The 25,310-nt window shown below is 31.9% G+C and overlaps 1 protein-coding gene across 2 annotated transcripts in view; it reads left to right on the top strand.

Annotated features, from left to right (window-relative positions):
* Positions 1-25,310, top strand: part of Shal (Potassium voltage-gated channel protein Shal) — a 291,546-nt gene that overhangs the window by 170,576 nt on the left and 95,660 nt on the right. For both annotated transcript variants that reach the window (XM_089649351.1, XM_089649350.1), the window contains exon 3: positions 11,126-11,288. In XM_089649351.1, coding sequence (XP_089505477.1) covers positions 11,126-11,288 — 163 coding nt within the window. The remainder of the gene's footprint in view (positions 1-11,125; positions 11,289-25,310) is intronic.

Genomic DNA, 25,310 nt, shown 5'->3' with positions numbered 1-25,310 from the left:
TGAATGAAAGCTTTTATTCTAATATTTGTCTCTTGACAACAGATGTCACTGCTCGTCACTCGCAGCTCTGCTGTTTCGCGGTACATATCAAATAAATTAAGAATAAGACCAGTTGTTTCGATGCACACAACTTAATATTATTATTGTCTTATAATTTTGGGGGGCAAACAACAATTGACCCAAGGGAAGAACCGCCACTGATTGTGGCCCTACCCCACATGTTTGCACAAACATTTGGTTCAATGTTTGTGGTAATATTGTCGCAGAAGACCCTCCTAAATTCCCTACAGTTGGAGAATCACTATAGAAGATTCGTTTTATGAAATTTATTAATATAAACGGATAAAGGGAATGTCATATTTGCCGCCATTCATCTTATTCTTTAGATTATATAGTCGAAAAGGATGAAGCTCGACCCCTTTCACGAAAGTTACAGACGTTATTTTTATCCACAGTTTTCGTTCATTATTCAATGCTTCGTTAAATCTATGTGAATTGCTTGTATAAAGAAAAGTATTTGAAAATATCTTACTTCGTGTAGAAACTTTAGAATATTATACTTCAACCAAATTCCTCTATGTAAATAAACGTTTCTGTTTTATCACATTAAGATGGTCTATAGTCCGGTGGACAGGATACTTAACTGATAGTCATTTGGATCTATATTAAAGAACACCTAATAATAACTGGCTGACTATTTACTTTCAATAAATATAATATCCATGTATTACAAATATTTAATTTATATATATATAAACCTTCCGGAAGAAATTCTATGAATGTTAGTAAAAACCCTATCAAACACCGTTGCAAAATTTAGAAGAACTAAGCGCACAAACAGACATACGTGTATATTGACTTTATTTTATACTATTTACAGAATATAAATACCAATGTATTGTCACGATTACGAATTTACTAAAATTTTCTCAGGAAACGGCCTGTAATCCCGTTCTTAGTTTTCTATGATCTGGTATGTTCCGGGATGTTCCCGGACATTCCAGACTGTTCCCGAACATTCTAGAATTTTTCTTGGTTTTCTGGAATGCTCTCGAATACTCTAGAATGTTTTGGACTATTCAAGAAATTTCTAGAGGGCGAAATTTCTAGCCCTTATATCTTCAAAAGCACGTCCATGAACCTTTTTCATGGATGGAGATGGATGGAGATGGGAGATGGCTACCACACCATGTAACTCCCTTTATAGTATCGGGACTCGTTTCTGGGTTTTAGCGGCACGCACATTGTACACTTAATTTTATAATATATATTGTACATCTGTATTGTTATATTTGGACATAAAGCTTTACTCTTGCAGCCTTACTAACGAAAAATTACATCACAACCGTTAAACGGTGTTTTTGTTACACATCGTGCAAAGAATCACCCCTCTGTGACTGGATAAGCAATGTATATATCTCATATATCTGTATAGACAACAATAATCCGCTGTACAGAAACACGCTGTGAATTTCGTTCCTGTTTAAAATTAAACAAGTAAATATTCTAAACGTATTTGACAAAAAAATAGTGCACTAATATATACGGAATTGCGGTAGCAGTCTAGTAAAGAAGTGTCAAGCTGTACTAGTACATCTGTAATAACCTAAATCTGAATTTAAAAAAAAAAGTTTGCTCTCAAAACAATTGATAAACAGCGATTACTCGGTCCGAACTCTGTGCCAGTGTTGAACTCAGTTTGTGTGTGTGTGTTTACGTGACTATGACGTTCGACCGCCGACCAACATCGTCCACGCAGGGCCGCTAAACCTTTTACCGCTCTACATTTCGAAGCAGTACCATGGACACCAGTGACACCTTTTCTTTCATCTCTGCGGCAAACTAAATTATAAATTCCTTACAAAATACTATAATGGACCCAAGCAATAAGTTTACAAAAGAACAAATGGGGAAATTGTCACCAAAGCTCACAGAACTGCTGGGGAATATAAGCCTTGTTGCTACCAAAATGAGCTTTCTGGAAAATAATCAGCCTACAAATACTGATATAAAAAAACAAAAAAAATATAAAAAACAAGTACAGTATCTTAATTACTCCAAAAAATAAAGATACATCAACAGAAATACAAAATAAAATTCAAAGGCACTTTAAAACCAGCCAATTGGGAATATGCATTGAAGGCATTAAAAAAATCTCCCAAAATCGAATTGTAATCGATTGTGTTAATAAAGAAGATGCTAAAAAACTACAAACTTTAATTTCTAAAGATCTACACGATATTGACTGCAAAGAATTAACAAAGAAAAAACCAACAATGATATTCAAGGGAATTTTCAACGACTTCATCAAAGAAGATTTTACTGACGATATCTTGGACAAAAATGAGGATGTCAAAATTGTAACGCAAAAAACAGAAAAAAATTCTATTTTTAACATAAAAGCAATAATTAAAAACAAATACAATGACACCGATAACTACATAGTAGAAGTAGATAGCACAACCAGGAAGATTATATTAAATAAAGAAAAAATAAACATTGGCTACCAGCGAGTTACGGTTGGCGACGCCTGTCCAGTAATACAATGCTACTTCTGTCTACGCTACGGACATACATCAAGAAACTGCAACCAGAAAGAGAAAAACAATTTGCCTTCCTGCTCGCACTGTGGAGCTGCTTACTTGTTCAAAGAATGTCAAGCTTCATCAAATCAACCGAGGTGTGTAAACTGCACTTTTCAAAATGACAGATTTCAACTGTCATTTCCTACCAATCATAATGCGAATGATAAAACCAACTGTTTATATTATAAAAAAATGCTGGCATTCGCACAACAGAAAATTGTTTATTGTTTATTGTGTTATTTTAAGTAGGTACATAGTTATCTATGTCCTAATACAATCCTTATATAAATAATAAATTGAATACTAATTTGGATTCAAGGTATATTTTTCATAGTAACTCATGCTTATTGTCAATATATTATGCATGTACCTGCACATTCAAAAATTTAAAAACTAACAAAATTAATAATGCTATGACATATGCTTTAAAAAAACATGATGTTTCTTATCAATCTCCAGTATATAAAACAAGTATACTTACTATTAAAACTGAAAATTCTAAGAAATATTCAAAAATGATACTAAAAATTAAAAAAAAAATGTCCATAATCAAACTAACTGTCAATATTACAAAAAAATACTTGCTCTTACGCAACAAAAATTGGAATATTGTTATAAATTTTAAAGATGTCTATAATAATAACTCATGTCTATTCTCAATGTCTTACAAATACGCATGTATTTTTGAATATCCACAAGATATAAAAAATAATAATTCTATAGTCTATACATTAAAAAACCGACAAATCTTTCATCATTTTACATACTTTAAAGTCAGGATATATGTATTTAAAACCAAAAAATTTAAATCATTCTCTATATTGAGGATAAAAAACCTAAATATTTTCTTCATATTAACACATCTCTACATACTACACTTTTATGTTTATTTTTACAATACATTACATTTACGTTCTACATTTGTATATTCCTACCAGAAAATAGATAATACAACAACAATCCACAACTACGTTTATCGAAGGCTAGTAAATTATAGAATACTAAAGTCTAATTATAGATATATTAATTTGTCAAAATTATTATTATATACATTACTAACCAATATATCATGCTGCCAATATTCTATATGCAATAAATCTCTACACTATATGTTCACTTGTACTATTGATATATTCTTACACAAGCTATTTTTTATTGTAATTATTATAAAAAGAAGAACGAATCAAATTAATTTTTGCTGTCAATTAAACAAACACTTACTATGTCTCCAAGTATTATCTAAACATAAAATAAATCTTATAGAAAAAATCAAAACCTACAATTTTAGATATGAACTGAAATCGAGCAAGAATAGTGTTACACTAATTATTATGAGCATTATTACTTATTCATTTCCTCGTAGAATTATATATACATATTTTATCACACTTAAATAAATGCAATGGAAAATTTTAACTTAACCCTTAAATGCATGATTTATTAATTTTTCTGGAAAAAAATATATTTTGTAGATATTTACATGCATATGCAAGGAATATAAAGAATTTATTTTTTTGTAATTTTTTAATGATATTTTATAAAAAAAAAATTGTTGTAGATTTACAACACCATGTATTTAATAAAAAATAATATGAACAATTTACGTATGAAAAAAAAATAAAAAACCTAAAAAAAATTCTCAAAACTAATAAGTGTACCGGAAAAATACGAGTTATTACATATAAGTATTGTATTATTGTATCTACTTACCTAAGAAAATCAAAATAATAACAGCAAAACCAAACTGTAATAATAACCTCCAACCAATTTTCGAGAATCTTCACTTTGTTAAAGAAAAAGTGACATTTGACATTCGCGAAAGAAAAAAAAGGTGATGCCACTCGATAAAATATATTACCGTGAACTTGATAATTCTAAAACGGCATGCATTAAGTATACACCAAAGAGTTAAAGGTGGTTTGAACGGTATGTTGCAGTTTTGCAACAGTATGCATTTAAGGGTTAGGCGAAATTGATAAAAATCTAAATATAGAAGAATACGTATGTGAAGCAGCCAGTGAATGCAATAGGATCAATGACAATATAATAAATAGACTAACAATCTTGCACCTAAACATTAGAAGTATAAATAAAAACATGGATGAACTTCTGGTATCCTTAAATACATTATGTTCACAGCCAGATTTCATAATACTATCCGAGGCGCACATACATGCAAACATAAATATACTAATCATCCCAAACTACCAAAATTACAATACAAATTATCAGATTAATAAAAATAGTGGAATTGTAGTATACGCTAAAGAAAAATTTACTGATATCAATATTACCGAAATACACATATGCAAAGCAAACTGTTTGTCATTAAATTTTGTTTTAAATAATATGCCATTCAATATAATCGCAATATATCGAACACACAGCTCTGATGTATCTTTATTTATAGAAGAATTAAAAAAAATACTATGTAACAAAAACCATCTAAATTGTATCGTAAGAGGTGATTTAAATATTAATATTGGTCCAAATAACCACTGTAAAAATAAAATAGATTATATAAATGCTATGAGTGAAATGAACTTTATATCATGTGTAAATAATTACACAAGAGAATTTGCAAACCAATCGCCATCATGCCTGGACCACGTATGGAGCAATATTAAACACACAGAAAAAATTAAATCTATTATATGGAAAAATGATATAACAGATCACCATACAAATATTTTAATTTATGATTTAAATAAAAACTTAGGATTAAATGACTCTAGAAAAAATATTAACATAATTTCCAAATTGAACAATGTAAAATTAAATAATAAATTAAGTAACGAATCTTGGTCCTCAATACTAAATTGCCAAAACCCAGACATGTGCGCAAACTTCTTTGAAGAAACTTTAAATGCTCATATCGCAGACTGTACAACCTTTATAAATAATCAACCTAGTTCTAAATTAAGGAAAATCAAACCATGGATTACGCAAGGATTACTCATATCTATCCGGAAAAAAGAAAAACTTTTCATAGATACAAAAAAAACCCTACCAATAGCCAAGTAAAAAACGATTACAAAATATTCCGGAACAAACTCATTAAAATTATCAAAGACACAAAAGAAAAATATTACAGGGAGAAAATAATCTTTACAAAGGAAAACCCTAAAAAAACATGGAACACTATAAATGAAATAATGAATAAAAATAATAAAAATAAGTCTACAATAAATGTCATAAACAATAATGGAACTAAAATAAATGCTATCCGTGAACCAAAAATGTGCGCAAATATTTTCAACAAATTTTTCGCTACCGTCGGTCAAAAACTCGTAGTCGTAGTGCGCCAGGATACGACGGTATAACTACAGAAATCTTGAAAAAATACGGCAATTTTCTAACCAAACCGATTACGCATATAATTAATGTAAGTACTAAATACGGAATATTCCCGTCTAACTACAAAAAAGCCATTATAATCCCAGTATATAAATCCGGACATTCAAAAGAAGTAAACAATTACCGCCCAATATCCTTATTATCCAACATTGCAAAAATACACGAAAAAGTACTAAAAAAACAAATAACCGATTATACAGATAACCAAAAATGTATTAACCCTAGTCAATACGGTTTCAGAGATAAACTTAGCACACAAGACGCAATTGCAGAATTAACTAAGCTTATTTACAAAACATTAGATAGAGGCAAAAAGTGCTTAAGTATATTCATTGACCTCCGTAAAGCTTTTGATAGTGTCTCACATTCAAAATTAATTAATAAACTTAATAATATAGGAATTACTGGCAAAGCTAAAACATGGTTAAAAAGTTATCTCTATCAAAGAACTCAACAGGTTAAAGTAAACAACGAATTAAGTGAAATAGAAAATATAGATTTTGGAATTCCACAAGGAACTGTTTTGGGACCTTTACTATTTATACTATATGTAAATGAACTTTTTGAACTCCCAATCATTGGAAACATTAAATCTTACGCAGATGATACAGTGATAACTATTGAAGCAGATTCTTGGAACGAGGTCGAAGTATCTGCTAATAATGCCATAAATATCGTTAAACTATGGTTTGACGAAAACTTATTGACACTAAATGTCGAAAAAACCCATTTTATACCTTATAGCCTAACAGGGAATATCTCAAATGTAAATCTAAACATAAAAATTCACGAAAGAAATTGCCTCCTTAGAATCGCACCTTGTAACTTAAACTGTATAAACATTAGTAGTAAAGAAGAAATAAAATATCTTGGAATAATTATTGATAATAACATCAAATGGAAAAGTCAAATAAATTCCACAGTAGACAGAATGAGAAAACTGATCTATATATTTTTTAGACTAAGAAATATTGTATCATTAAAAATACTAAAAGACAAAAGATATTTATTATGCTTTTGCGCACTCTGTACTACAATATGGAATCGTGGCTTGGGGGGGTGTATATAAATCATCCCTACTCCCATTGGAAACTATTCAAAAAATATTAATAAAAATCATCTTAAAAAAGCCATATTACTACCCAACTATAAATGTTTTTCAAGATTTCCCGGTTCCCCCACTTAAAAAATTATCAAAATTATGACAAAATTGCACTTCTACAAATACATAAAGATTTCTTCAGTAAAAATAATTTACCACAATTGAATATTAGCAAAAGAATAATATCTGTTGGAGGACTAACCGTGCCACTAGCACGAACCACAACAGCACAGCGTCACTATATATTCAAGGGTGTAAAATTATTTAATAAATTACCCCTTGATATACGATCGGAAGAAAACTACGAAAAATATAAAAAAAAAATTAAATTAAAATACTCTTGTACCACCTCATAACTTCACTTATTGTTTAGAAATATGTTTTTGCCTTTTCAATTCTTTGAATCATCTATTAACTAACCAATATTTTTATTACTTTTATTGTTATTTTTTGTTAAATTACAAATATTATTAGTTTAATTTAAACAAATGTTAAAATATTTTGTTGTCCTCTCCTAAACACAAGCAGCTGCTTTATTAGGAGAGTGATTGAAATATTGGTGTTTATATTGTAACCTTGTTTAAGTATATGTTTCAATAAAAAAATAAATTAAAAAAATATCTCGTGTATCTTTCCATGAACTATTTTATGTCGGTTTCTTTTTTAACACGTTGAACGCCATGTAGATCACCGGTGACCTCATAACGAAAATCGTCACTTTTCTCCCATAGCGCCATGACGGTCATCGGTGACCGCAGATAATTTTCTTGATTTTCATGGAAAATTTTGGTAAAAAAAAGGAATACGTTTTGATGGTCGCCGATGCCATCTGAGTATTTTTTTTTCAAATTTAAAATGGTAATGTTTCTTCATTTCCACAATGGCGTTCAACGTGTTAAGTTTCAATTAGTGAGGTTTTCACATACAGGGTCGTTCGAAAATTTTCACCGCGTTTTATAGTTGAGAATAAAATAAAAAAACAGCACTTATTTGAACGTGCTTTATAAAAAATACCTAGTTTATTGACTTCGTTGGTTGCATTTCGTCTGTCTGTAAAAAAATATTTGTATGTTCCTGTTCCGTGTTAAAATGGTGGTTATTTAAATGATTCATAAAAGATTATTTTTTCAAATATGAAATTGTTGTGTTTAACTTGAACTCTCTTATTCGATTTTTTTTTAAATATTATGGTTCTTACCTGTCTATGCCTGACAATTTTTTAAAAAAGGAGTTGTCATTGAGATAATGTTTCTCTGGACAAATTGTGTAATTACTTATTTGAAATTAAAAATATATTAGTTACATGAAATATACGCTTTATTATGAAGTACGGGTAGGTATTTATGAACCTAATTATATATGTTATGATTTCATAAGAAATTTTGATTTTGATTTATTAAGTAAGAGGAAATAAGAAAGACGCTTCTTTTAATGCGAGGTCTATTTTTCACATAACTACTATGTAGATCTACTGATATTTTAATTACATAACTGGTTCTATTGTATCCCATCGATGCTAAATGTATGTCAAGCAAATGTACAGCGTTAACATTTTCCAGAGATTTTGCAGGCTATTACTTGCAGAATACTACGCCTTACACGCCAGATTGTAGATTTGTACAGGGTTTCCAATAAGAGGTGTTATTTTGAATAGCCCGCTATTTCGGTAGATGTGACATTTGAAGCTGTCATTTTTTTACATTTGACAAGTAAAAACTACGCCATTTATAAAAATGTTACGATAAACGCTTCAACAACGCATTGAAATTATTAAAATTCACTTGAGTGAATCAAACGCAAATCATCTTGAGTGATGAGTTCCATTTCCACCTCGGTGGCTTCGTCAACAAGCAAAATTGTCGCATTCGGGGCTCGGAAAACCCAAGAATTATTGTTGAAAAGCCTCTTTATCTTCAAAATGAGACTGTTTTGTGCGGTTTATCGTCCGGCGGAGTCATTGGATCTTACTTTTTCGAAAATGAGGCTGGAGCAACAGTTACGGTGAATGGATTGCGCTATCGAGAGATGATTAATGATTTTTTTATGGCCAAAATTGAATAGTATTAATCTGGACAGCGTTTACTTTCAACAAAACGGCGCTACGTGCCACACAAGCAACGAAACCATTGATCTTTTATGATTGAATATCAAAATAACACCTCTTATTGGAAAATCCTGTATAAAGACGGACAATCGTTTGGTAGATTATTTTTATTAAAAAACTCAAGATGTATCTGCGACATAAAATTATCAGAAGCTGAACGCGGGAATAAGTTAAATGAAACAAGGTTGCTCGAATCGGAATAATCCTCGTATTCGCCGCTACAGCCCATGGGTTTTACGCGTCGCTTCAGTGCGGCAAGCTGATAAATCTTGCCAGTCACCAAATATTAAATACGCGAACACAGTTTTTACAATATACAGTAATTATCTTCTTATAATTTATTTTCTTAAAAATGACACAGGAGGTAAAAAAAAAATAGTTTAACTACAGGTCATTTTGAAAAAATAAATGTAGTAAAATATATTTTTTTTAACACATCCTCTAATTATTTTTCTTTTCTCATACCCCAGATTCTAAAAAGGTGGCTTGTCAAAATAATAACATTCGGTTGAGTAATGAACCACAGTTTGAGGAACTGTGAGATCTATTAATCTCTCAGATGTCATCCATAAGCCGCGTTGTAATATTGAAAGTAAAGCGAGGTATGGAAATCGTGGGGGTTAAGGAATTCTCAGGAATAAATTAAATTTTAAAATATCCATGAGTTAATCATTAATTCCGTTTGATTGGGGATCTATGAAATAAATGGTTTTGGTGAAATTTATTACAATAATTTTAATTATTTATCTTAATAATTTATTTTGTCTTTCAGTAAAGCATTTTGAAAAATACGTAACACCGACCTGTTTTATTTTTATTATATTTAATGAATATTTTACATAAGGCTCTAAAGTTTTTATGTAACTAGAAATATTTAGTTGTTTTGCTCTAGAAATGTGAAACCAAAACGGTCTGTTATTTCATAACGCCAGATCTCAACTCCGAGTTTGAGAGAATTTGTTGCTTTATCTAAGAACTAGCTGAAGTCCCCGGCTTTTCCCGGGCTTTATGTAGAGTTTTTCGAAATCAGATGAATTCAGTAATTTTCTTCATAATTTGAACATCGCGTGTGCAAATCATCTAGAAGTATGAAAATACCTTTAAACTCTGGAAAACCATTCGTTTACCAGTGACAAGAGTTTTTTCCCGCCGACAAACCGTTCATGCGCTGCTAGCAATGGAAATTCACTCTAGCTGGAATTTTTTTGATAGGCGATTTAAACCTGAATGCCATGAGAAAGTGTATATTTTTTTAACAGAACCGCTTGCACTTGAACCACTTCAGAGTTCATTTTTGATTTCCCTCAAAAAGGGTCTGGCGTTCCAACGGTTAAAGGGTGGGTGGTGTTTCGAAATCTCATGTAGACAGTAACCTTCCTCACATTTAGTAAGTTAAGTGTGCAAAATTTCATCAATCTCGGACTAAACTGCAGACATATTCAAAATTTCATTTTATATATAATAGAATATAAATTATATACTGGTGAATTTTATTTAGATTAAATTCTTTAAACAGGAGTTCTGGTGAATATATGTTATAAATATTATTTTTGTGCTATGTAAAACGGTTGTGTGTAATATTTTAAGCCTATCAATGATAGCAATAAGCATAAATTTGGTTCTATTATCAACACATCATATTCTGAAATATTGAAAAAGCCGAAAAATGAATTCATATTATTTTTGTGCTATGTAAAACGGTTGTGTGTAATATTTTAAGCCTATCAATGATAGCAATAAGCATAAATTTGGTTCTATTATCAACACATCATATTCTGAAATATTGAAAAAGCCGAAAAAAGAATTCAATCCACGGAACCATTTTCAAGAAGGAATTAACGTCGTACGAAATCTGAAAAGCTAGCAATTTTTCTAATTGCAACTCACAACCGCATTGCCTCCAGTCAGTGAATCCTTTTTAAATGTATAATAGGTAAACAAGACTTCAACTATAACAAATGTATTTTTCTTATGCAGATACGGCGACATGGTCCCGGGCACGATAGCCGGTAAGATTGTGGGCGGCGTGTGCTCGCTGAGCGGAGTGCTCGTCATCGCGCTACCCGTGCCCGTCATCGTGTCCAACTTCTCACGCATCTACCACCAGAACCAGCGAGCGGACAAGAGGAAAGCACAGAGGGTGAGTCCAATCCCCCATTGACTATGTTAATTAAATATGTGCAAGTATTATCATGTCTTGTCAGGTCAATATTAACTCCTAGATTTTTATCAAGCCGCTGCTTTATAGTTCCAGTCCAATCCTCTCTTTCAAACATAGCTATTGTATCATCAGCAAACGTTATAATTTTTCCTCTTATTGACAGCTCACATCACTCATTGATGTAAATTATAAATAGAAGCGGTCCCGGTCTGCTTCCTTGTGGTACACTATTTATAGAGTCTAGTGAGTTACTCGTCGTTATGCTATTTTTGAGTTACTGATTTCTACCTGTTAATATATATATATATAACATTCTTTCTACCTTGACTATGTTTATTGTTGGATTAAAAGCAAACTCATTTGAAGGCTAAATCATTCACTGGACGGCCAACACCTCTGCCATAGGTACGCTACGTTAGCAACCCGGGTGCCCGGGTTCAAAGGGTAAAGTTTGTCCAGGTCTTGACTTATTGTCCAGGTCTATACTTATATACTAAGATTATCTGTGACAGTTTTACTTGATTAACTTTTTTGCTTTCTTATAAAATTATTTACAAAATAATTAAAAAGCAGTTTTGTGCTTGAAATCGAACGTTCCTAGACTCCGTTTGTCAAGCGATTTTAATGCTTATTACCTACAATATAAGGTATACCAAGAATATACACATTTTTGGCTTGTAGCTTCCTCTTATGGGAGACCTCCGGACTTCTCAATCGGACTCTCTCAACCCATCGTTTTGCACCGCAGTGGGACGGATGGATTCATACGTCCGTCACTCCTGGACACACTGACCCCCAGATTCCTTCCCACCCCTCATACCCTTTCCTTTCCATAGCTTAATTTCCTTAAAATGATCTTTACACAGCTCCCCAAAGATTCTGAGGGTAATTATTTTCCTCAAAGCCTTCTGTGCGGAGCTAATTTAAAAAAAAAAATAAACTCATGGGCACTGGCTAAGTGAACCAGAAAGGTTGATATAAGAAGCATATGAAGACCACGGGTGCATTGGAGCGACCAAATATCACAGGCATCTAGAACGTTGTGGTCGGCGTCTTGGGCTCTCCATGCAGCGCACGACCTCGAGGAGTGAATGTGCCTTGTTGATCAAGCAATGGGAATGAGGTTCACGATCATCAGCAACGAGACAACTACTAAATGTGAAAAACAAACTCGTCTTTGTTCTGTAAATGTGTTTAAGACTGATGATTTGTACCAGAGTGGTTGATTTCTTTTAATTTTAAGTAGAGGTGTGCTTTACTTGTTGATACCTCCCACTTTCCGAAATGTTTTAACCGTATTTATTTTATTGGCTTCCCCCGTGTGATTGCCGAGTTTTTGACGGAGAGATCAATTTATTTATTTATTTCTATATAATATTTACAGTGTTCACATAATTATTTATATTTGTACATGATATATTTCAAACTTATAACTATAATATGTTGTGTGTAAGGTAGGTTTGAGAAGGTGAAACTGTATGTGAGTAATATTGTATGTTTCGTGAACACCTCACTAGAAGAACCTGTGCTGAGGTGTTTACGTGGTTATGTATAGGTGTGACAAGTATTTATGTGTTGTAGAAGAAAGTTTTTATTTTTTATAAGTTTTAATTTTAATTTTTTTTTTTTTGGTTTTTGTAAATTGAATACCTATTCATAAAATTTTAATGGTTTTTGTAAATTAATTCATAGTAAATATGAAAAAAAATATTTTAATATATATTAACATATTTTTGTGCATATACAATACAAATATTGTAAGTGTGAGTGTAGTTGGAAAAATCTCGAAAAACGTGTTTATTTATTATACACTTGTTATGGTTTAGTTATGTTTGGTCTGGAGTTATTATGTTTTGAAAAAATAAAATATCTTGACTTTTGATCCAGGCTGTGATATGTTTTTTGTGAATGTTTGCGGATGTATTTGCAGTTAGTAGTTGCTTCAGAGTAATCGGCATACAATTAAACAGTTTAGTAGCGTAGTATTAAAAGTGTCTTTGTCCGTGTATGGTGCGTGTTATCGGTATGTTTAGTGTTTTATTTGTTAAGGATCTGGTTTTTAACGAGGTTTTTGGTTGAATTGGAATATGATTGTTGAAAATTTCAGCGCTTCAATAATTTAAGGCGTCCCACAGGGATAGTTTTTGTATCCAATATTGTTTTGATGTTCGTTCATGACCTTTTGTCATGTGCATTAAATCATTGCTACGCATATTATGGTACACCTGTATTTTTTATGTACAGGCCTCCAAAGGGCATATAAAATACGTAACTCGGGTTATGTCAAGAGTATGTATGAGATATCAGTTTATAATATGATAAGGTGCGTCGATATAAAAAGACAGCATATCTGCACCCCCTGCGGCGAATTTACGTGCTCTTTTTATTGCCATTGTACAGAGGATTATCTTGATAAATAATGCCAGATAGAAAAAGAAAATAAATTGAAATCAAAAGTTATAGTTAAATAAGACTTTAAAATAAATAAAACTATAGTCCCAGCAAGGCTTAAAACGAATTCCGCTTTGTTACACAGAGAAAATTCCTTAGATTTCCAAAGATTCATTTAACAAACACACCTCATATTTACAGCAAAGCTAGTGTTGTCAAAACAAACGTCTTCAAAAATAGACTGAGCACGTGAAGACGTCGGAAAATTTAATTTAATTCAGGAAATGCTTAGAAGTTCAAAATAACTCAATCAGTCTTAAAGACTAGTAAGTTTGAAACTAATAAATCCGGGTCGAAGGACCACATTTAAAGTGGGTGTCTTTTATGTGTTGCAATCTTAATCTGCCTATATTTCTTTACTCTTTTCTATAATCACACGTGATATTTGAGCTAGTATCTACCTAGCATATTCGTCTTCTTCTTTGATTACGAAGCCACACAGTGTCGTGTCTTCTTCTTCTACGTATTTCATAATTTTTTTACCTAGATTATCAATTTGGTAACCTTTTATTGTCATTCTTCTTAATATTTATTTATTTATATTAAAGAAAAAGTCAGCTTTTATAACAAAGCTAAAATGCTAAATTAAGCCTATGTTAATTTAAAAAATGTATTAAAAAAAATTACTTGTTGAAAACACTATCATTATCGATTTGCTTAATAATATTATCATTATTTTAAATTAATAAAAAACTACACTCGGCCTTAAACTAGGTTAAATTATCTTATTCCAATGTTGGATAGAGTTGTATCTAACATTGAACTAACAAGAAAGTAAAGGGAAAAGAAGAAGGCTGAGGAAGATAGGATGGGGATAGGATATGTTCTCGATAAATTTTATACTCTTGCATTACTTTCTTACTAAGCATGTCAATTTTATTAAATTGTGTGTTATACTGCGCACATATATGCTGGGAATTGTGGAATTTTTCCTGAGGTTTGTGCTGCATGCCAGAAAATGAAAAAAAAACTATTTGTCGGGTTAGTCTTGACAGTATATTGCAGATTTTTAAAAACTTTTTAACTCAGGCTAATCCGGGCCATTACTTAGACTAATAATATGACCAAGATATAAGAGTTTTCTTATTTCCATAGCTGGCACAAATTCACAGTAATTCTTGGTTATTCGAAGAAAAAGTTCTAAATTGATTATACCCTTCTGGGTATTTTGAGGATTGGCCTACGAGTATATATCCACATTTTAAAGACTTCTATCTTCCGTGTCGATTTTTGGTCTAGTATCCTTTTTTAAACTCACTACCCTAAAATAATGTCGAAATCTTAACGACGTCGGTGAAGATGGAGAAGCCATCCACCAAAATATGCAGCGCTCCGCCCTACGTATTGGACAGAGCTACTGTTAAATTTTCCCTATCAAATCTCTCAAATAAAGTGAGAATCTTTACGACATTAGTGATGAAGTCGTGTAAAAATAATATTCGCGGCCCGGAATACTGGACAGACCTCTCACTGCAGCGCAAGGCGATGGATCGAGAGACTAGTTGGAGAAGTCAAAGAATCTCCCCTACAAGCCTCTCCCGATCTGGTACGCCACGCAGCTGGTGGGTAAGCGCATCCTGAACACCCGTCACCCGATGAACCTAAGCCACCGGCTGTAGCTTACCACTTGAGGTGTCCTTTGGCAGAGGTGTAGGTTATCCAATAAATAGCTCCTGGAGCGGTGGTACCCAAGCTTGCCTCCCTAACTGTTTCGAGCCTAGTGTAATTTACCGCAACTAAATGTTTCGAGGCTTATGAATATAGTGCGTGATTAATTTACTCGAGGGGGCTGGAAGACCTACCATTTAGGATCGTTTTTTTTAATATCGTGGATCTTTTCCCACGATTAGTCGTAAATACAGTTTAATAGCAACACCATTTCCATTAACGCGGTAACACTATTTATAGCAACAATGGCGTCGCATTGTTGTTTGCCGTCAAAAATACGCGAGGCGGCGCCGAAAAAATTGTTTTTGTTCTTTTTAAGTTCGTCGATTCATCGCGTTATTGATACAATAATAAGTCGCACTTTTTGAGTTGATCCAAACATGACAGACTTTTGTTTATTGATGCATATGTAACACTTTCAACAGTGACGCCCTCGCAAACCTCTCTGAGAAGCAGACTTTTGTCTTGTTTACGCTTGCTTATTGTTAAAAGCGAGAAAGGGACAACTTCATAAATACAGTATTCCAAAAGTTTTAGCATCTATTCGATACGTTTTCCAGTGTATTGTATTATTTTTTTTAAATTTGAATACCGCACAAATCCCAACTGTCTATTGCCAGTGAGTCTATGGCATCCTCAATTGGGGTGTGTTTAGAGGCTGAAGGAAATGGGGAGAGGAAGGAGATGAAGAAGTAGTACTTGTCTCTTTATAATTGGTCACCAGACACGGCTAAAGCCATTTCAAGCATCGTCTCGATTCTGAATTATGGTCTTCCACTAGGGCAATACTGAAAGCATCTACCACACCAAAGTGCCGCAAATAGGTGTACTATCTATTATTTTAAGAAATAAAATGCACTTGTTACGGTTAGTAGCCAAGGATCATAATGATTTTCAGTTCCATTATTGTTTAATTTCTAAATTAACTCTACTTGTGATAAAAGTATAGGAACTATTGAATTCATTCGTTTATTAGGACCTAGGTAATGTTGAAAAGGTTGGAAATCTAAAAATAATGTGTAACATCTATTTCAAACAGTTTATTAAACATCTTGTCAACACAACATCATGTTATTTATATCTTAAATAATCAATAAACAAACAAACATCTAACCCCATTTTATAAAAAAATGAGAATATGTTGAATCTGTTATATAAATCACCTGTTTACGAATAAAATAATACCGAAATAGTGATGTCGCAAATAAATGTCGCCATTATTTGTAAGTAGATGTCAGATTTCCCTCCAATTTCGTCACGCCCTGAGAGAAAGAATGATGACTCACCATTCTTTAGTCGATTTCGTCTATGGTTTTTCAAACATAGAACTACACAAGTTAGTACTAACACAAGTGTTCTGTTATATTGGGTGGTACAGGATAAACAGACAATAATTCTTCATCTTATCAAATAGCATAAGTAGTTACTATTAAATAAACTAGTTAATACTCCCGAACGGTGAGCTCGGTTATGAAGTTTTCACAACTCTTCCCATATGGAATTTTGAAGTCAATGCAACTATTTTTTGTCGCAACCTAGTTTCTACCATCCGCTATAATTATATACTCTTTGAAAAATCCATGGATGCACTCATATTTTACGAAAACTATTTTTCTGTTTGAGTTTTGAATAAGAGTGGGATTTGGTTGTAGAGTTTACTAACATAGTAATGGGAGTTTTTTTCACAAATGTTGTATGTTGTAGTTGGTTGTTGGATATGTTTTTGACCTTTAGATTTATTGTTTCTAATAAATGTGTTAGTTGTTTTTCTTGAGTTTTGTATTTATGAAGTTAAGAGAGTACTGTTCTAGTATAGAGTTGTTCAATTGACATGATGTTGAAGATTGTTGAAGATGTCGTCAGTTGTTGTGTGTGTAGTTGTGGTAGTTCTTTCAGGGACTTTCAGAATAATTTCCATAATTACTTTTTAGGTTTTAATTAGTGATTTTCAGATATTAGTTTGAAGGCTATTTATTTTTCAACCATACTAACCATATCAGTTACGAAAACCATTCTTGTGTTTGAGATAGTCAGTAGCGCCATTGCAGTTTTTAATGTAACAATATTAGTATAAGACACGAGAAATAATAAGTAACGCAGATAGCAAATATAACGATATATTTTTAAATAAATAATGAGACTTACAGCTTACACGAAATATTAAAACGATAAATTGTATTCCGCAATGGATGTAAGATTTTTAAGACATTTTTCACATTTATTAAAATAATTTGTATTAGATTCTAAACTGACGATTAACAAGCATGCTGAGTATGCAGACAATTTATATTAGATTCCAAACTAACCTTTATCAAGCATTCTGAGTATACACAAAAGTTGTATCAGATTCTTAACTAACCTTTATTAAGCATTCTGAGTATACACAAAAGTTGTATTAGATTCTAAACTAACCTTTTACATGCATTCTGAGTATACACTAAAGATGTATTAGATTCCAAACTAACCTTTAACAAGCAATCTGAGTATACACAAAAGTTGTATTAGATTCTAAACTAACCTTTTACATGCATTCTGAGTATACACTAAAGATGTACTAGATTCCAAAAAAACCTTCAACAAGCATGCTGAGTAAAAACAAAAGTAGTATTAGATTCTAAACTAACACTGAACAAGCATGCTGAATATACATTTAAGATGTATTAGATTCCAAACTAACCTTTAACGAGCATTCTGAGTATATACAAAAGTTGTATTAGATTATAAACTAACCTTTAATAAGCATGCTGGAAGCTTTCGTAAAAAAAATCCATAAAAACTACAATCCACTAAATACAACTTCATTATTGCTACACATTTTAACCACTGCTTAACAATTCGTTTCTTATGTAATGATAAGGAACGAAATATACAGAATTGAGAATAATACTTAGGCGAAAGAGATTTTCAAAAGTAACTAAAATGTTATAGGAACTAAATTGGCTATCAGTGAAACAGATGCTGACGTTGAACGCGATGATATTTATACAAAAAATAATAAACACTCTATTACCAAAATACTTAAGAAAAAAATGTACAACAAGGTTATTCACAAACATAATACATTACACAAAATAGTTTAATGTACAAAGGAATACAATATTATAATGTGCTGCCAGAAACCATAAAGTCCGCACCAATTGACAGCTGAATTTTAGGAGCCATATTAAAAAAATAAAATGCAATAAATAATAAAAATATTTGTTTGTAATTAATAACAAATTACATATTTATAAACTTCGACGTACAAATGGATAAAATAAAATAAATTAAAAAAATTATGAGTTGGCATCGCGTCTGGGTATCATGAGTTCAATTTTTTGACTGGCTAAGTCATCCTTCACTCCATCACGACACAAGCAAAATTTTCGGCTTACTTTGTCGGAGATTTTCAAATTATTGTCAGTTTATTCGCAACCCTTTTGTATGTTTGCCTTTTATTTTAAAATATAAGAAAATTACAATATACGCAAAGAAATTTGCACATTTCTACTAAGCATTTACTTTGTGGCTCGTCATAATTTACAATAAATATATATAAGTTGGTTTTAGACCACTTTAATGGTCTAAAACAAACTTATACATTTTTATTGTAAAATTAATTTGTTTTTAACCACTTCATTTTAATTTCAGAAGTACCCCTCCTTCATCAAGAGAATATTAAAACAATGTTTTCCTTATGAAACCGGTTGAGTGTAATTGAAATAAAATGGTAAAAAAACGAATTCATGTGTTTATATTGTTATTTATCCCGGGCCACAAAGTTTATGCTTTTGAACATATGTTTTGAAAATTTTCTCTAGAATTCATTATTGTTACAATAAATCATTACCTATAGCCAAAAACTTTATATTCATAGTTCATAGTATATAATGTCTTATTTTACAATTTTACAAAGACAAAATATTCATAGTTTATAGTAGACAATTTCTTATTGTACAATTTTATACAGACAAAATATTCATAGTTCGTAGTAGATAATGTCTTATTGTACAATTTTATACAGACAAAATATTCATAGTTCATAATAGATAATGTCTTATTGTACAATTTTATACAGACAAAATATTCATAGTTTATAGTAGACAATTTCTTATTGTACAATTTTATACAGACAAAATATTCATAGTTCATAATAGATAATGTCTTATTGTACAATTTTATAAAGACAAAATATTCATAATTGAAAGTATACAATGTTTTATTGTACAATTTTATTCAGACAAAATATTCATAGTTCATAGTATACATACAATGTCTCATTGTACAATTTTATACAGACAAAATATCTATAGTTCATACTAGATAATGTCTTATTGTACAATTTAATACAGACAAAAATTTCACAGTTCATAGTAGATAATGTCTTATTTTTACAATTTTATACTGACAAAATATTCATAGTTCATAATAGATAATGTCTTATTGTACAATTTTATACACACAAAATATTCATAGTTCAAAGTATACAATGTTTCATTGTGCAATTTTATACAGACAAAATATTCATAGTTCATATACACAATGGCATGTAAGAAAAAAGACATTTTGTGGATCAGTTACAAATATTGATCCCTTTGTTTTGAACCTATGGCTAACCGAAGAAAATGAGAATATTTATTAGATTTTTTTAATTAAAATTAATTATTGTCTGGATGTTTTATACGCCCTTCCCACTTTAATAATTCCATCAAAAACATAGAAAAGCTAAATAATATAAATCACACCCTATCTGTCTTTTTTATCTACTTTGCTTCTTCTTTTGAATAATGAATAATTATGGTTCAAATATTGTTACAATATACTTTCAAATTACCCATCTGGTAACACATCAGTTAACCTTATATAGTGACACGGAGAGCACACTCAATTTTACGCTTAACACAATTTAATATTTTACAGTATTTTTAAACAGTGAAACTAACAAGTTAACGAGTCATTGAGAGACTGCAAGTTTAAGGAAGTCGGAGAACGATCCTGCTGGTTCCTAAATTCATAACTGAGTGAGCATTGTCAATATAATTAAAAGTCAAAACATTAAGTATTATTGTCACCCAAACTACTACCGCGCGGCTGGGTCCCTAGTATCTACTTCAAATCACTCCACCTTAAATACAGGCTGACCCATCCTCCATTTTTCCAAAAAAAAAAAAAAAAATTTTTTAAGTTAATATAATGGATTCCCAAGGATACATCAATCTGGCGAGAAACGCGGTTGAGGCCCTCACTGAATTAATAATTGACCCAACAAGCAAATTAAACAAAGATCAAATTGCAAAAATGGTACCAAAAACAAATGCTATTCTCGGAACCATTGCTCAAATGGCTGCCAAAATGGCAGCACTCGAGGGTGAGCTGTCAGCTTTTAAAGCATTGTCCAATAAACCTAGCTCAGTAGTATCTACTTGTGAAGCAGCCGACGAACTCGAAGAAAGAAAAAAAGAGCAAATAATCTAATAATCATAAATATTCCTGAAAGCTCTAAGCTCAACCAAATAGAAAAAATACAAGATGACAAAATACAAATTACAAATATCTTGAATAAGATTGATAGTAACATTGAAATTAACTCTATCAACACTTTACGCCTTGGAGCAGTGAGGCCGGATAAACCTAGGCCCGTTAAGGTTATTCTAAAGAACTCCACTGAAGCAATAAATATCCTCAGGAGAAAGAACTTTTATCTGACCAACTCCACTGTTAAAATCTTTTCCGACCAAACACCGAACCAACGAAAATTCTTGTCGGACCTCCGCCAAGAATTGGAAACTCGGATAAAGGGAGGAGAAGTTGGGTTAACAATAAAATATATGAATAACAAGCCCACAATAATAAGGTCAACTTCAAAAAACTCAAACACATCATCGGATACGGCCAAAATATCCGAGGCTGCCGTACCAAACTCATAGAGCTACAAACTACTCTTCCACTACTCCAACACATTGAAGTTTTTCTTCTTACCGAAACTTGGCTTGATCCTGATATTCACACCGAGGAACTTGGATTTTCATCTTACAACACCTACCGCCTTGACAGAAATCCAGCCACTAGTACTAAAACCAGAGGAGGAGGAGTTCTTATATCCGTTACAAAATTACTGCCATCCACTCGATTAATTTGTAAACATCTGGACGTGGAACAGGTATTCGTTTTACTAAAAACTAAATCAGGCAAAATTCTACTGGGATGTGTCTACATTCCTCCTGGATCCAATATCACAGTCTACAGAAACCACATAGATGACCTCGAAACCTTTAAAAATAAATACCCTGATGCCAGAACAATTTTATTTGGTGACTATAATACCCCTTGCATTGATTGGATGAATAAGGACTCTTATAATAACTTAAGCCTACCAGAAAATGCCCGCGAAATAATAGATATGACGAACTTACTCTCTCTACATCAAGTCAATCAAGTCTACAATACCAATAATCGGCTGCTGGATTTAGTATTCTGCAGTGATACCTCAGTCCATATTGCTAAATCAGTTGACGAGCTTCTCCCCCTAGACTGCCACCACCCCGCCCTAAGCTTAACCATCACTACTAATAACCCACCAGATGACACAACTGTTCTTCCTAATCTAACTTATAATTTCTCCAAAGCTGACTACTCTAACATGAATCAATATCTTGCAAATGAAGACTGGTCATTTCTTCACCATAATAATACTATTAACTATAATCTTGAATTATTTTACAAAATTATTAATAAGGCCATTGAAAGCTTTGTACCACTTTCACACTTCAAGGAAGCGAAGTTCCCAAAATGGTTCAGTGGCGAGCTAATTAACCTAGTTATCTGTAAAAAAATTGCACACAAAAACTTTAAAGAATCGAACTCTCTTATCGACTACAAGATATTTCACAACTATAGAACTCAATGTAAAAAACTATCAAGAAATTCATATTTCAATTATATAAATGGAATCGAAAACTCTATACCTTCTAATATACAAAACTTTTTCACTCACGTTAACTCTCTTAGAAAAAACAAACAAGGTTTACCCCTTTCAATGCACTTCAAAGAAAAGAGTAGTACTGACATGAATGTAAAAGTTAACTATTTTGCTGATTATTTTAAAAGCGTCTATGACGAAGATATCCCAGACAATTATATACCACCTTCGTCGCTTAACGAGAGCATACATATCCCTGCCATACACATCAACTTAAACGACGTTATAAGTAAAATCAAATCCTTAGACAAAAACAAAAAGGCTGGACCTGATAATGTACATCCCAATATCCTGATAAATTGCATTACTTCACTGGCTGAGCCGATTTTTCTATTGTTTAATCAATCCCTTGACACAGGGTGCTTCCCTGATATTTGGAAACGTTGTTATCTAACTCCTATATTTAAAAAGGGTAATAAAAGTGATGTTACTAACTATAGACCAATATGTAAGCTATCTGTAATTCCTAAACTTTTTGAAAAACTATTACTTGATAAAATTTCACCATGTATTAACCATCTCAATATCAATTATATCTTGTATTCCAAAAATATTTGAGTCGATAATTACAAAGAAAATCACTCCTATATTCAAAAATGTTCTGATTGATGAACAGCATGGATTTAGATCGGCGAAATCTACAACAACTAATTTATTGTCCTTTACAAATACCATTGTTAAAGCCTTGGAAGACAACACTCAGGTTGACGTACTCTATACTGATTTCTCCAAAGCCTTTGATAAAGTAAATCACTCGATTCTCATGGCCAAACTTTATGCTATAGGCATTAGAAACCCGTTGTTATCATTCTTTCGCTCTTACTTGAGCGATAGAAAACAAAGGGTTAAAATAAACAACTTTGAATCCTTTAACATTGACGTAACGTCCGGCGTTCCCCAAGGAGCTCATTTGGCCCCGCTTCTCTTCAACCTTTTTATTAACGATATCACCAAAGTTTTTTCTCATACACGCTTCTGGCTTTTTGCGGATGATAATAAGATTCTTCAGACAATTAAATCCTACCTTGACTGCTTACATTTTCAACGTGATATTGACTCGTTTAATAATTGGTGCAAAATAAACTGCATGGAACTTAATGTTGATAAATGTAAAATTTTGTCCTTTTATAGAACCAAAAAACCTATTCAGTTTGATTATAAATTAAACAATGTTTGTTTATCTACTGTAACATCTATCAAGGATCTTGGGGTCACTCTAGACTGCAAACTTTCTTTCCGTGAGCACATTAACAACATTGTTAACAAATCACTTAAACTACTTGGCTTCGTTCATAGAATAACCTCTGACTTTAAACATATAAGTACCCTTAAAACTCTTTACTGCTCGTTAGTTCGCCCTCACCTTGAATACGCTAGTGTTATTTGGTCTCCTTTCTATGCTGTCCACATCTGTCACATAGAATCCGTACAACATCGCTTCCTACGAGGAATCGCTTGGAGGTTGGGTCTTGAAAGAGGAGAGTACTCATATGATGAAGTTGAACAAACTTTAAACATTTCTTCTTTGGAGAAACGTAGAAGGGACACTGATCTGATTTGCATATTCAAGATTATCAATGGTATTACAGACTCACCTGCTTTGTTGCAACTTATCCAATTCAACACCCTTTCCCGTAGACTCCGAAATAATGAATTGCTGTTTGTCAATCAACATTCTACCAATTATGGATACCATTCTCCTTTGTCGAGACTTGTCAACTCACTGTCAAGTCAAAGCATTGAATTTTGTGGTATATGCCTAAATGACTTTCGACAGTCAATACGCAATGTCTAATTTCTAATGCCCTTTGAACCATCTTCATGCTTTGACTTATTATTATCTCCCATTCTTACTTTTATATTATTATTGTCATTGTTATTGTCTTCGCTCCTCATTTATATATGCTCTCCTTTCACTGTCATCTCTGTTTATAAAACTTATTCGTGTAATTAATATGTTGTTAATGGACTATTTCTCCGTAAATAAATAAATAAATAAATCTCATTGTTCCGAATCAACACGGATTTTTGTCAGGTAGATCAACTCTGACAAATCTCTCGTTATATGAAAACTATATATCAAACGCATTAGCTAACAGAACTCAAGTCGATTCCATATATACGGACTTTATCAAGGCCTTTGACAAAGTATGCCATAAAATTCTCCTGATCAAACTACGTAAGCTCGGTATTGGCGGAAAACTTTTAGAATGGTTTGCTAGCTATCTAACTAATAGAGTTTTACTTGTAAAAATCAATTTGTTCATTTCCAATCAATTTATTGCTACCAGTGGTGTACCACAGGGGTCTCATTTAGGCCCAATATTATTTTTACTGTTCATAAATGATATGGTAAATATATTTGATGAAGATATTAATACGTTACTTTTCGCAGATGATTTAAAAATATTTAAAATAATCAAAAGTGCTGAAGATTGTATCTGTCTACAAAATAATTTGAACAGGTTAATTAATTGGTGTTCTCTTAACAAACTTCACCTGAACATAAATAAGTGTTATTCAATTAATTTTTACAGAATAAATCAACCAATTATTCATTCATATAAACTCAATAACTCAATCCTTACCTCTGTCGAAGAAATTAATGACCTGGGGATAACTTTCGACTCTAAATTAAACTTCATATGGCATATAAATAATATTAATAATAAAGGAATGAAAATGCTAGGCTTCATTCTTCGAAATTCCAGAGGTTTCAAGAATATTTCAACATTAAAAATTTTGTATACATCCCTGGTTCGTAGTCAAGTCGAATATAACTCCTCGATCTGGTCCCCCCACTACAAATTACATTCAGATTCAATCGAAAAAATTCAACATAAATTCCTAAGACACATTAATTTTAAACTCGGTATTCCCATTGAAAATATAAATTATAATTACTTGATGAAAAATCTAAATTT

The sequence above is a fragment of the Hesperophylax consimilis genome, chromosome 29 (genome assembly GCF_061612785.1).
Source record: "Hesperophylax consimilis isolate HC1 chromosome 29, BYU_Hcon_1.0, whole genome shotgun sequence".
NCBI lineage: Eukaryota > Metazoa > Arthropoda > Insecta > Trichoptera > Limnephilidae > Hesperophylax > Hesperophylax consimilis.
This window is presented reverse-complemented; position numbering and strand designations above follow the sequence as displayed.